General features: G+C 41.1%; 2 protein-coding genes across 8 annotated transcripts in view; both read right to left on the bottom strand.

Annotated features, from left to right (window-relative positions):
- LOC132873196 (adhesion G-protein coupled receptor G2) overlaps nt 1-14,189 on the bottom strand; it is a 194,613-nt gene that overhangs the window by 110,390 nt on the left and 70,034 nt on the right. For 6 of the 7 annotated variants that reach the window (XM_060908529.1, XM_060908534.1, XM_060908535.1 and 3 more), the window contains 2 exons: nt 2,247-2,303; nt 169-383 (listed from right to left, as the gene is read on the bottom strand). In XM_060908529.1, the coding sequence (XP_060764512.1) occupies nt 169-383; nt 2,247-2,303 (272 nt within the window). The remainder of the gene's footprint in view (nt 1-168; nt 384-2,246; nt 2,304-14,189) is intronic. The other variant, XM_060908531.1, reaches the window with a different exon arrangement.
- Nucleotides 1-14,189, bottom strand: part of uspl1 (ubiquitin specific peptidase like 1) — a 504,778-nt gene that overhangs the window by 432,411 nt on the left and 58,178 nt on the right. The gene's annotated exons all lie outside the window — the stretch shown is intronic.

Below are 14,189 nucleotides of genomic sequence, written 5' to 3'. Positions count from 1 at the left end.
TGTTTTCTGTCATAGATTGCAGGTTGATGAGGAATACATTCTGATGATATCTAAGCAATGTATTTGTGTAATACAAATTAAACAAATAGTTTTGATGCATTGGGGCTAAAATAATGTACTGCATATCTACTTTTCTCAATAAGCAATAAATAGTGCCAGTCATATTACCTGTTGTTTCCAAGTGTCCCAGTGTTAAATAGACTTGTAGTAACTGAGCTGACATTTTGTGTGACAGTGGTAGTAATGGGGCCTGACCCAGATTCTCTGCTGTTGGTGGTTGTGTCGTTACTAGATCCACTGGTTGAATTGGTATCGTGTTTTAATGGTGTAATGGTAGGAAGAATAGGCCTACATTCATGTTGATTTTGGAACAGATTCTGAAGCTGAAAAACATTCGAGAATTCATCAGACAGGCAGAGTTAATTGTAAATCTAGGGTTAGGCATGTCCACTGGAAGTGTTATTAAAATTTCTGTAAATTAAGAGATATTGACACAAATATATCAAAATAAGTGTCATAAAAAATAAAATGCCACAGATCACTGATCACATTTAATTTTTGCTCTTCAGATTTAAAGTTATATTCAGTGAATGACTAACAATTCAGTTAAAAAATGCTTGTAGGACAAAACAGTGAGCACATATAATCAATCTCATAAAGTATACACATAAAAAAGGGGAGAAATTTTGAATGATGTCAAGACACAAGCCACTTTCTTTGGTGGCAGATCATATAAATAATGTTAGCAAATGCTTAATCCATATTTAATCCAGAGTCACCTAATAATAATTAGGTCTAAGCAACTTGAAATAGCAGTCAATTTAAAAATCTCTACAAGTCATAAAGATGTAGCAGACCTGAGTAACTAATTTTCTTTCTTTTCTCTCAAATGGCTAAAGCAAATCCTGCACAATTCCCATAGTGCTTTCAGGTCTATCTATCTGTCTACAACCCCAATTCCAAAAAAGTTGGGACACTGTGTAAAACATAAATAAAAACAGAATGTGAAGATTTGCAAATCCTAGAAATCCTATATTTCATTGAAAATAGTACAAAGACATATCAAATGTTGAAACTGAGAAATTTTGTTGTTTTTTGAAAAACATATGCTCGTTTTGAATTTGATGTCAGCAACACGTCTTAGAAAAGTTGGGACGGGGCAACAAAAGACTGAAAAAGTTGTGTAATGCAAAAAAACAACAACAACAACAACTTGGTTAATTGGCAACTGGTCAGTAACATGACTGGGTATAAAAAGAGCATCTCAGAGAGGCAGAGTCTCTCAGAAGTAAAGATGGGAGGGGCTCACTGCTCTGCGAGGGCAAACAGTGCAACAATTTAAAGTGCATATCACGGGTAAATTCAGGAGCAAGATCTATGTAATTCTCCTATTTTATATTAAACTTTGGCAAAATATCTGTTGCATTTAGCATTTTGTGCAATTTTTTTTACCTTGCGCAATACGAGAAAAATTCAGATGAAATCAAGCCATTTGAGGTGAATTCGTCCGCCTCTGAAAAAACTTGGCATTTGGATTTCCCAGCAAACACTGATTTTCATGACATCACGTGCGGAACGCCTCCTTCTGAATCCTACGTCAACGCTGGTTTGTTTATGAGAAAACGACCTGGTGGTTTTCTGCAAATTTCTTCAACGTTATCACGTAATTATTAAAATGGTTAACAGATGTATCGTAGGAGGGTGTAGCAACACCAATCTTGATGGGATTAGTACTCATCGTTTTCCAAAAGACCAGACAATGAGAGAGAAATGGGAGCACTTTGTGCGAGGCACCCAGAAAAATTGGCTACATGCTACAGACTACAGCATTATTTGCGGTGCTCACTTCACAAGGTCCGACGACTTTGAGAACTATTTGCAGTGGGAAATGGGCTTCACGAGGCAACTTGATCTGAAAAAAGACGCAGTTCCATCTGTCAGAATGCCCAAAGCAACACCGTGTCCATCTGTGCCAGCGTCACCAAAGGAGCCAGCCGTGTTCGTCTCCCCTGACCAGAAGGCGAAGTGCCGCATCCACTGAGGCCCTTGAAGCCGAGGACCAAGCAGAGCCGAGAAAAAGACCAAGAAAATCGGCAATTCACAAGTTGACTGTTGCCAGGGTAAGAAATAAGAGAGACTATACTCTAAATTAGGTGGTCCTGTGTTTGTGTGGTACATGGATAATGTTATTTATTGACACACACAAAAGTAAACAACATGAAAGCGCTGGATGATAATACACTTACTTCACATGTATATGCATGTATACACTTCACACGTGTCAGGGCTTGAGATCTTGGGACCTGTCAAACACATTAAATGTATATACAACCCTGCTTAGCCGATTCCATGTGTGTAGCTTATGAAATCTTTCTCCTACAGTAGCCAGTACTCTTCTAAATGAAAAAATATATAAATACATAATAGTAATTAGAAAAAATATGATTTATGTAACAATAGATAGATGAGCATTGATACATGAATCCATGGGTTTAGAAGCTCAGGTGACAATTCCATATTTCAATGCAAAATCTCTAGCTTCTAAACTTGGTCTACACAGGCTGTGCACTGAAACCGTGCAAGCTCTCGCAGCCTGCTGGTGGTTGCGCAGGTGACGTCATGAATCTGGCTCCAGACTCCCTTGGGATTTTTCCAGACGTGTTTTGTTATTTTATTTTTTTCTGCTGTAGACAGATGGCCTTGTGCAAAATTACCCTTCTGGATGAGTGTGTAAAGGGACATACTTTCATATAAAAACAAAAACAAAATTGGTCCAAGATATGCACTTAAGGAATAACATTCCTCAAAGTAAAATTGCAAAGAATTTGAGGATCACATCATCTATGGTACATAATATCATGAAAAGATTCAGATAATCTGGAGAAATCTCTGTATGTAAGAGACCAGGCTGAAAACTGACAGTGGATGACTGTGATCTTCAGGCCCTCAGGCGACACTGCATTAAAAGCAGACACGTGTCTGTAGTGGAAATCACCTGTATGGGCTCAGGAACACTTCAAAAAAACAATCATTTGTAAAAACAGTTGATTACTGCATCCACAAATGCAAGTTAAAACCAGATATAAACAATATCTAGAAATACCACCTCCTTCTCTGGGCCCAAGCTCTTTTACGATGGACTGAGGTGAAGTGGAAAACTGTCCAGAGGTCTGACAAATCAAAAGTAGAAATTATTTTTAGAAATCATGGACACCACGCCCCCAAGGCTAAAGAGGAGAGGGACCATCCAGCTTGTTATCAGTGCACAGTTCACAGCATCTGTGATGGTATGAGGGTGCATTAGTGCACACGACATGGGTAGCTAGTACATCTGGGAAGGCATCATTAAAGCTGAATGATATATACATGTTTCAGAGCAATACGCTGCCATCCAGACAAAATCTTTTTCAGGGAAGGCCTTCCTTCTTTCAGCAAGACAATGCCAAACCGCTTTCTGCACATATTAAAGTAATACAGACACCTAAATAAATTCACTCTTCCCTATGACTCTGCGAAAATAAAGATAGCTATGATAATTTTCTCCCACAATGTGATAGTAAATAATATGTGTTTGATAATAAAAAAAAAAGTGGGGAAAAAAACAACAAAGCAGTATGATTGAGCAGACAGGAACTGTGGCGCCTTGTTGTGACATAGATCGGGGAATCTCCAGAGACGTGCGTGCATAGCGTCTGAAGCCAGGACTTTTAAACATAATTTTCCATCACTACCAAAGGAATACAGACAAGCCCAGTCACTTAATAACATAGCAGTTTATTTAAAAATATTGTGGTATTAATGTGGTATTCCTTTGTGGTACTTTACAATACTGAAAAGGTTTTTAAAAAATACTGACACCTAAATAATTTCACTCTTTTCTGTGACTCCGTGAAAATAAAGCAATCTGGCAAACAGATGACACACTCTATTGCACACATACTCTAATACTCCAGAGTATTGTACAACCCCGATTCCAAAAAAGTTGGGACAAAGTACAAATTGTAAATAAAAACGGAATGCAATAATTTACAAGTCTCAAAAACTGATATTGTATTCACAATCGAACATAGTCAACATATCAAATGTCGAAAGTGAGACATTTTGAAATTTCATGCTAAATATTGGCTCATTTGAAATTTCATGACAGCAACACATCTCAAAAAAGTTGGGACAGGGGCAATAAGAGGCTGGAAAAGTTAAAGGTACAAAAAAGGAACAGCTGGAGGACCAAATTGCAACTCATTAGGTCAATTAGCAATAGGTCATTAACATGACTGGGTATAAAAAGAGCATCTTGGAGTGGCAGCGGCTCTCAGAAGCAAAGATGGGAAGAGGATCACCAATCCCTCTAATTCTGCGCTGACAAATAGTGGAGCAATCTCAGAAAGGAGTTCGACAGTGTAAAATTGCAAAGAGTTTGAACATATCATCATCTACAATGCATAATATCATCAAAAGATTCAGAGAATCTGGAAGAATCTCTGTGCATAAGGGTCAAGGCTGGAAAACCATACTTGGTGCCCGTGATCTTCGGGCCCTTAGACGGCACTGCATCACATACAGGCATGCTTCTGTATTGGAAATCACAAAATGGGCTCAGGAATATTTCCAGAGAACATTATCTGTGAACACAATTCACCGTGCCATCTGCCATTGCCAGCTAAAACTCTATAGTTCAAAGAAGAAGCCGGATCTAAACATGATCCAGAAGCGCAGATGTCTTCTCTGGGCCAAGGCTCATCTAAAATGGACTGTGGCAAAGTGGAAAACTGTTCTGTGGTCAGATGAATCAAAATTTGAAGTTCTTTATGGAAATCAGGGACGCCGTGTCATTCGGACTAAAGAGGAGAAGGACGGCCCAAGTTGTTATCAGCACTCAGTTCAGAAGCCTGCATCTCTGATGGTATGGGGTTGCATTAGTGAGTGTGGCATGGGCAGCTTACACATCTGGGAAGACACCATCAATGCTGAAAGGTATATCTAGGTTCGAGAGCAACATATGCTCCCATCCAGACGATGTCTCTTTCAGGGAAGACCTTGCATTTTCCAACATGACAATGCCAAACCACATACTGCATCAATTACAGCATCATGCCTGCGTAGACGAAGGGTCTGGGTACTGAACTGGCCAACTTGCAGTCCAGATCTTTCACCCATAGAAAACATTTGGCGCATCATAAAATGGAAGATACGACAAAAAAGACCTAAGACAGTTGAGCAACTAGAATCCTACATTAGACAAGAATGGGTTAACATTCCTATCCCTAAATTTGAGCAACTTGTCTCCTCAGTCCCCAGATGTTTACAGACTGTTGTAAAGAGAAAAGGGGATGTCTCACAGTGGTAAACATGGCCTTGTCCCAACTTTTTTGAGATGTGTTGTTGTCATGAAATTTAAAATCACCTAATTTTTCTCTGTAAATGATACATTTTCTCAGTTTAAACATTTGATATGTCATCTATGTTCTATTCTGAATAAAATATGCAATTTTGAAACTTCCACATCATTGCGTTCCGTTTTCATTTACAATTTGTACTTTGTCCCAACTTTTTTGGAATCGGGGTTGTAAATGCTTGAAAGCAATGACAAACACAGGCTTGAACAGTGGGTACCTACTGTTAAGAGTACCACTGGTACCTACCAGTGGTACTCTTAGGTAGTTGGGAAAATATTTTTATTTTAGCTTTCAGCTAATAAAATAAGTTGAGTGGATCTACACTAGCACTGTTCTGGTACACTGGCTGCAGTCTAGTGACTACTTTCCATTACAGTTGTCTACACTAAGTGACATATCTCAGTGCCACACTGCTTTTGGGAGGTTGGTATTCAGTAGGTAATTGCTGAATTGGAGCAAAAACAATGATTTTATCCTGGCCTGAGTTATAACTTATTGACAGGAATTACTATTATACTAAAAATTACATCAGTAAAAGATTCTAACAGCTGGTATTGATAATTATTAATGTAAACAAAAACAGGTAGTCTGTTACAATCATCCCTCCACCGTGTCCACTGGTCAGCTTGCCGAGATCTGAGTGGCAGTCACTCACCTCATTGTGGTTGTCAATGTGACAGTCCGGGTACAGCTCAAACCGGTAGGGCTCTATCCCGAGCCCTACATTCTCCCTCTCCTCCTCCTCTCCAACCTCCTCTTCCCCAACTAACTCCTGTTCATCCCCATCATAGAAGACATGCACTGTATCCAAAATCATGCACTGCTCACTATATAGTGGTCTATACAGTGAGTTCGCCATTTTGTACTGCTGTCTGAATGTATAATGAGAATTACTATGACAGAGAAGAGCACCTGGTGCAGCAACGAGAGAATATTTAATTAAAAATAGTAAGAGAATAGAAAATAAGCTAAAATAGAATAAGGCTGATAAAATACAAGAATAAAAGTTACAGTGCCGAGCAAGTAATTAATCAAAAGCCTCAAATTTGATTTAATTTGAGCTGGGTTTTGGCGTGCACCCAGCCGTCTGGGAAGTGTGCCCAAGACCACATTGTAGATGGTTGATAAATGATGTCTTAGACCCCCACCTCTGTTCAGTGATGGCCGTTCCAGGTTGACAGAAATGGCTTCTTTAACTCCTCGCTCATACCAATGATCCACTCTGGCTAAAATGCATACGTTGCAATCCTGAAATGAGTGTCCTTTGTTGTTAAGATGAAGACAGACAGCAGAGTCCTGGCCTGAGGAACTAGCTCTCCTGTGTTGAGCCATGCGCCTGTGAAGCGGTTGTTTTTTTTCCCCCAATATACAAGTCCGTGCATTCCTCACTGCACTTAATTGCATACACTACGTTGTCCTGTTTGCGTCTGGGTATTATGTCCTTAGGGTGGACCAGTTTCTGCTTTAGGGTGTTACTGGGTCTGAAATGTACCGGAATGTTGTGTTTGTAGAAGATCCTCCTGAGTTGCTCAGATAGACCAGAAATGTAGGGAATGACAATGTTCTTGCATTTGTTCCTGTTGTCATCCTTGTCCGTTATGTTCCTTTTTCTGCTCTTTAGGAAAGACCAGTTGGGATACCTGCAATTCTGAAGTGCTTTCTTGATATGATTCTGCTCCTTCTCTTTTCCCTCTATCATTGTAGGAATGTTCTGAGCCCTGAGATGCAAGGTCCTAATGACCCCCAATTTATGTTCCAGTGGGTGGTGAGAGTCGAAAAGTAGGTACTGGTCTGTGTGTGTGGGTTTCCGGTAGACCTCGATACTAAGGCTTCTGCCTTGTCTAATGTGTACATCACAATCCAAGAAGGCTAGATTATTCCCACTGACATCCTCCCAAGTGAAGTTGATGTTGCTATCCACTGCATTGATGTGTTTCGAGAAAGCTTCCACCTCATTGATTTTGATTTTAACCCAGGTATCATCCATGTATCTAAACCAATGGCTGGGAGCAACTCCTGAAAAAGTGGTCAAAGCTTTATGTTCCACTTCCTCCATGTATAGATTGGCCACAATAGGGGACACCGGTGAGCCCATGGCACATCCATGCTTCTGTCTGTAGAAACTTTCATTAAACTGGAAATAAGTGGTAGCCAGGCAGAGGTCAAGCAGGGTGCAAATCTGATCCATGGTGAAGTTCATTTTATCCAGTAAGGAGCTATCCTGAAGGAGTCGTTTTCTAACAGATTCGACTGCTTCTGTGGTGGGAATGCAGGTGAACAGAGAAGTGACATCGTAGGAAACCATGGTTTCATCTGAATCTAGTTTGAGGTCTGCAACTTTAGTAGCAACCTCTTGGGAATTTTTGACATGATATGGTGTATTCCCAATGAGAGGAGCCAAGATGGTGGCTAGGTGCTTGGCAATGTTATATGTGACAGAGTTTATGCTGCTGATGATAGGTCTGAGAGGAGCTCCTTCTTTGTGAATCTTGGGGAGTCCATATATGAGAGGCACGGCTTCCCCAGGGTACAATCTGTAGTAAAGAGATTGGTTGATGGCTTGGTCCTTTTCTAGTTGTTGCAGACAGCTAACAACTTTCCTTTTGTAACCACTTGTGGGGTCCCTCCTCAATGTTTCATAAGTGGTTATGTCACTGAGGAGACTGGTCATCCTGGAGTGGTAGTCCGCTGTGTTTAGCACCACTGTGCATCTCCCTTTGTCAGCAGGAAGGATGGTGATGTTCCGGTCTCTTTGAAGCACCGGTCCCTCCTTTCTTGGCTGGTGAGGTTGGAGGGGGGTGCTTTCACACTGGATAGAGCAGCTGATATCTTCAGTCTAAGTTGTTCTGCCTCTGTGTTGGTCAGGTTGTTGTTCCTGATGGCTGTCTCTGTGGCTGTGATGAGTTCTACTACCGGTATCCGCTCAGGTGAAACTGCAAAGTTAAGACCCTTGGATAAGACATCTTTCTCTGGTTGGGTGAGTACCCTGTTGGATAAGTTCTTCACCCATTTCTCTTCTATGTCCGGTTGTGTAGCCTGGTCAGATTTCCTCCTCCAAGTCCTCTGCCTGACTACCACTTATTTCCAGTTTAATGAAAGTTTCTACAGACAGAAGCATGGATGCACCATGGGCTCACTGGTGTCCCCTATTGTGGCCAATCTATACATGGAGGAAGTGGAACATAAACTTTGACCACTTTTGCAGGAGTTGCTCCCAGCCACTGGTTTAGATACATGGATGATACCTGGGTTAAAATCAAAATCCATGAGGTGGAAGCTTTCTTGAAACACATCAATGTAGTGGATAGCAACATCAACTTCACTCGGGAGGATGTCAGTGGGAATAATCTAGCCTTCTTGGATTGTGATGTACACATTAGACAAGACAGAAGCCTTAGTATTGCGGTCTACCGGAAACCCACACACACAGACCAGTACCTACTTTTCGACTCTCACCACCCACTGGAACATAAATTGGGGGTCATTAGGACCTTGCAACACAGGGCTCAGAACATTCCTACAATGATAGAGGGTAAAGAGGAGCAGAATCATATCAAGAAAGCACTTCAGAATTGCAGGTATCCCAACTGGTCTTTCCTTAAGAGCAGCAAAAGGAACATAATGGACAAGGATGACAACAGGAACAAACGCAAGAACATTGTCATTCCCTACATTTCTGGTCTATCTGAGCAACTCAGGAGGATCTTCTACAAACACAACATTCCGGTACATTTCAGACCCAGTAACACCCTAAAGCAGAAACTGGTCCACCCTAAGGACATAATACCCAGACGCAAACAGGACAACGTAGTGTATGCAATTCAGTGCAGTAAGGGATGCACTGACTCATATATTGGGGAAACAAAACAACCGCTTTACAGGAGCATGGCGCAACACAGGAGAGCCAGCTCCTCAGGCCAGGACTCTGCTGTCTACATTCATCTTAACAACAAAGGACACTCATTTCAGGATTGTAACATACACATTTTAGCCAGAGAGGATCGTTGGTATGAGCGAGGAGTTAAAGAAGCCATTTTTGTCAACCTGGAACGGCCATCACTGAACAGAGGTGGGGGTATAAGACATCATTTATCAACCATCTACAATGTGGTCTTGGGCACACTTCCCAGATGGCTGGGTGCACGCCAAGACCCAGCTGTTTTCGGTGACTCACAGGAGGACAGAGAGAGTCAGCTTTCCATTGATCATCCTAACCGGCAATCCACTAATCACCCTAATGACTCGTTGTTCACACCCAGCCTCCAGTGACCCACACCAACATGATGCCTCAACGACACCTTAGATGAGCTTGTCATCAGAATTCTGATTCTGATTCTGATCCATGAGAGGATAATATCTGATACTCCTTATTAGTCAGACAGAACTGAAGAAGCCTTTCGGATGAGAGGTGAAACATTTTCAAGAATCTTCAAGCAAGTCCAGTTGCTCTTTTCTACCACACACAGTTTTCTATGACCTGGATGACTGAGAATCTTCACAGACATGTTCATGATGGGAGGTTTAAATGTTTTATTTTGTTGAGTTTTCATCTCCACACCTTGTGATTACATCAAAAATTGAAAGCTTGTATTAAAATCTATAAAATGACACCATGGAGACCTGTTTGTATCAGTAACACTTTAAAACTGCATGGTTCTGTAGTGAAAGAGTCCGGGTGCTAAATTGGCCTGCCTGTTGTCTAGACCTGTTTCCCATTTAAAACATTTGGCACATTATGAAACTTGCAAAATATGACAAAGGAGACCCCGAACCATTAAGCAACTGAAATTTTATATCAGGCAAGAATGGGACAACATTTCTCTTTCAAAACTACAGCAATTGGTCTCCTCAGTTCTCAAACGTTTACAGAGTATTGTTAAAAGTAGAGGTGATGCAACACAGTGGTAAACATGCCCCTGTCCCAACTTTTTTGAAATGTGTTGCTGACATCAAATTCAAAATGAGCATTTTTTTTTTTTCAAAAAAATATAAAACTACTCAGTTTCAACATTTGATATTTTGTCTTTGTATTATTTTCAATGAAATATAGGGTTTCCATGATTTGCAAATGATTGCATTCTGTTTTTATTTACAATTTACACAGCGTCCCAACTTTTCTGGAATTGGGGTTGTAGACAGATTAATAGACCTGAAAGCACTATTTTTTGTAGGATTGTGTAGGATTTGCTTTAGCCATTTGAAATAGATATCTAGCTATCTAGCTGTCACTTTTCTGCTACTCTGTGTCATGGAAGCACCAAAGGGCACAGAACTACAATCCCCATCAGCCCCAGCATGTCACTTTTGACAAATCACTCTTACCTGTCTGTCGTTATGTCTTGTTGCACCACTATGTATGTCCTAGTTTTCCAGCCTCTCACCATCAAACTTCTGTTGTAATTGTCATTTGATGGCATGTGTGCTACAGTATCACATATAGTCAGTCTGTTTTTTTGCCTCAAATGAACAGTTCATGTTTATGGTCCATATTTTCACAGTTTTAGCTGTTTTGTTTGTACTTCAGAGAATAAATTATTCTGCACTTGCAACCTCCTCCCTCTACAATCCCTGACACTGTCTTTATTAGGGCCCGAGCCCTATGGGCGAAGGCCCTATTGTTCTTGTAAGAGTTCACTATTCTTCTTCTTCTTCTTTATTTTTCTCCGCTGTTGGGCCATTTTCGGGGCGCTTGCCATGGGCGAAAACGCACGAAATTTGGCACCAGTTCCGTGAATTGCCACCGCTACTCAGAACCAAAAGCCCAAACTTGGCCGGGGCTCAGGGCCTCTATAGCGCCCCCTAAGTCGTTGTGATTTTGGCCTCCCGCATTAAGGTGCCTGGGTGCCATGTAGTTTGTAGTAGTGGCATGCCATTTGGTACGCATATGTATCTCACTAAGCCGGACAAAAATGTAATGCCAATGCATTAGCCACGCCCAACAGGAAGTGAGGTAGTTTCACTTTTGTGCGAAATGCATGGCCATGAAGACGGCGCAACTCCTCCTAGATCGTTCATAGGAATGTCACCAAAATTGATACACATCATCTACAGACATGGCTGACAAAAGTTACTAAATACGTTTCACGTAGGATAAACCGTTCAGAAGTTATACGTCAATCAATTTTCGATGCAAAATTTTACATGCTTAAAAATTCATAACAAATCTTCTGATTTCTCAAAACTGCTCATACTTCACACGCAAATCACTCATTGGGCTTCTGACATGTTACCCAATTTCTGTGATATTTCGCCACTGGGGGCGCTATTTTTGGGCAAAAAATCCAGTCTTTCCTCAAATTTGGTCAAACTTCACGGCCACCCTCTTACTACCTCCCATGTCATGTATACCACATTTTGGGAATTTTCGTCCATGGGGGGTGCTGTTTTTGGCCGACGCAATTGCTCCAAAACGGGTTTTTGGTAAATAATTCCATAATGCTTTTCCTTCACACCACTACCTTGTGATAGTGCGTTGCTGTTGTAGACACTTATTTTTCCAACTCATAATCGCTCATGTACAGCATAGCGCCACCTACTGACATGGGAAAAACCAAAAAATTTATTCTTCAACAATCTATATCTCATCTTCTATTTACTCAATTGTCATCAAACTTCATACGCTAACTCTTCATAGCTCACCTGACATGTACGCCAAATTTTGTGCACTTTCGCCCCTGGGGGTGCTGCTTATGGCAGAAAGGATATTGCAGCTTCTGATTTGTCAAACTTGGCAAGCAAACTCTTTACAAGACCCTTATTGGGGCGCTTGCCATGGTCGACTACGCACGAAATTTGGCTCCTTTTTCTTAGACTACCACCGCTACTGAGAACCAGAAGCCCAGATCCAGGCGGGCCTCAGGGCCTCTATAGCGCCCCCTAAATCATTGAGATTTTGGCCTCCCGCATTAAGGTGCCTGGTTGCCATGTAGTTTGTAGTAGAGGCATGCCATTTGGTACGCATATGTATCTCACTAAGCCGGACAAAAATGTAATGCCAATGCATTAGCCACGCCCAACAGGAAGTGAGGTAATTTCACTTTTGTGCGAAATGCATGGCCACGAAGACGGCGCAACTCCTCCTAGACCGTTCTTAGGACTGTCACCAAAATTGATACACTTCATCTACAGACCCGGCTGACAAAAGTTACTAAATACATTTCACGTAGCATAAACCGTTCAGAAGTTATACGTCAATCAATTTTCAATGCATAATTTTACATGCTTAAAAATTCATTACAAATCTTCTAATTGCTCAAAACTGCTCATACTTCACACGCAAATCTCTCATTGGGCTTCTGACATGTTACCCAATTTCTGTGTTATTTCGCCACTGGGGGCGCTATTTTTGGGCAAAAAATCCAATCTTTCCTCAAATTTGGTCAAACTTCACGGCCACCCTCTTCCTACCTCCCATGTCATGTATACCACATTTTGGGAATTTTCGTCCATGGGGGGCGCTGTTTTTGGCCGACGCAATTGCTCCAAAACGGGTTTTTGGTAAATAGTTCCATAATGCTTTTCCTTCACACCACTACCTTGTGATAGTGCGTTGCTGTTGTAGACACTTATTTCTCCAACTCATAATCGCTCATGTACAGCATAGCGCCACCTACTGACATGGGAAAAACCAAAAAATTTATTCTTCAAAAATCTATATCTCATCTTCTATTTACTCAATTGTCATCAAACTTCATACGCAAACTCTTCATAGCTCACCCTACATGTACGCCGAATTTTTTGCACTTTCGCCCCTGGGGGTGCTGGTTATGGCAGAAATGATATTGCAGCTTCTGATTTGTCAAACTTGGCAAGCAAACTCTTTACAAGACCCTTATTGGGGCGCTTGCCATGGTCGACAACGCACGAAATTTGGCTCCTTTTTCTTGGACTGCCACCGCTACTGAGAACCAGAGGCCCAGATCCAGGCGGGCCTCAGGGCCTCTATAGCGCCCCCTAACGTGTTGTGATTTTTGCCTCTCGCATTAAGGTGCCTGCTTGGCATATAGTTTCTAGTTATTATAATTATTATTAGGGCCCGAGCACCGTTCAGTGCGAGACCCTATTGTTTTTGAAGGATTATTATTATTATTATTATTATTATTAGGCCCTGAGCACCGTACAGTGCGAGACCCTATTGTTGCCATGTGTCCAATTCTGTGCTTTGTCGCCATTGTGGGAGTAATGTCTCTTGCCGAAGAAGCTGTGGAAGGTATTTCGCGGGGACGCATGCCCCCGCCCCCCTTGGCCGCTGGCGCGAGGGCCCGTCGAGGCCGCTTGCGGCTTTAATTATAAATATACAGTACTGTGCAAAAGTCCTAGACACCCTATTTTTTCATACATTTTTTATAGACTTCCATTTTATGACTTCTACATTATCAAGTCAGTACAAAAACATTTTAGAGTTCTATATCTTTGTTTTCTAGCACAAAATTAAATGGTACAGAAAAAAAAGTTTGTATCTGAGCAGCATATTACATAAGAGACCACTTTTCAGATTAAAAAAAAAGAAAACATAATGAAGGCTACTGGGCTTTGTTGCAAATTAAGAAGCAAGTGTGACAGTCAAAGTGTTCAGAAGAACTGTGGCTGGTTCAGCAAGATGCTCAGAAAAACCTACAGCTTATTTCCTTATAAAACTGCACTAATTGTACCGGAGATTACTTTTTTTTTTTAAAGCAAAGGGTAATCTCACACCAAATATTGACTTTGTTTCATTTATTATGGCTTACTGCTGTTTATAGAATTTTTTTTAATGTTGAAACATTTAATTTCATTATTTTGAAACCATTTTTG

The sequence above is a fragment of the Neoarius graeffei genome, chromosome 25 (assembly GCF_027579695.1).
Source record: "Neoarius graeffei isolate fNeoGra1 chromosome 25, fNeoGra1.pri, whole genome shotgun sequence".
Lineage (NCBI taxonomy): Eukaryota > Metazoa > Chordata > Actinopteri > Siluriformes > Ariidae > Neoarius > Neoarius graeffei.
Note: the sequence above shows the minus strand (reverse complement) of the source record. Positions and strands in the feature narration are given on the sequence as shown.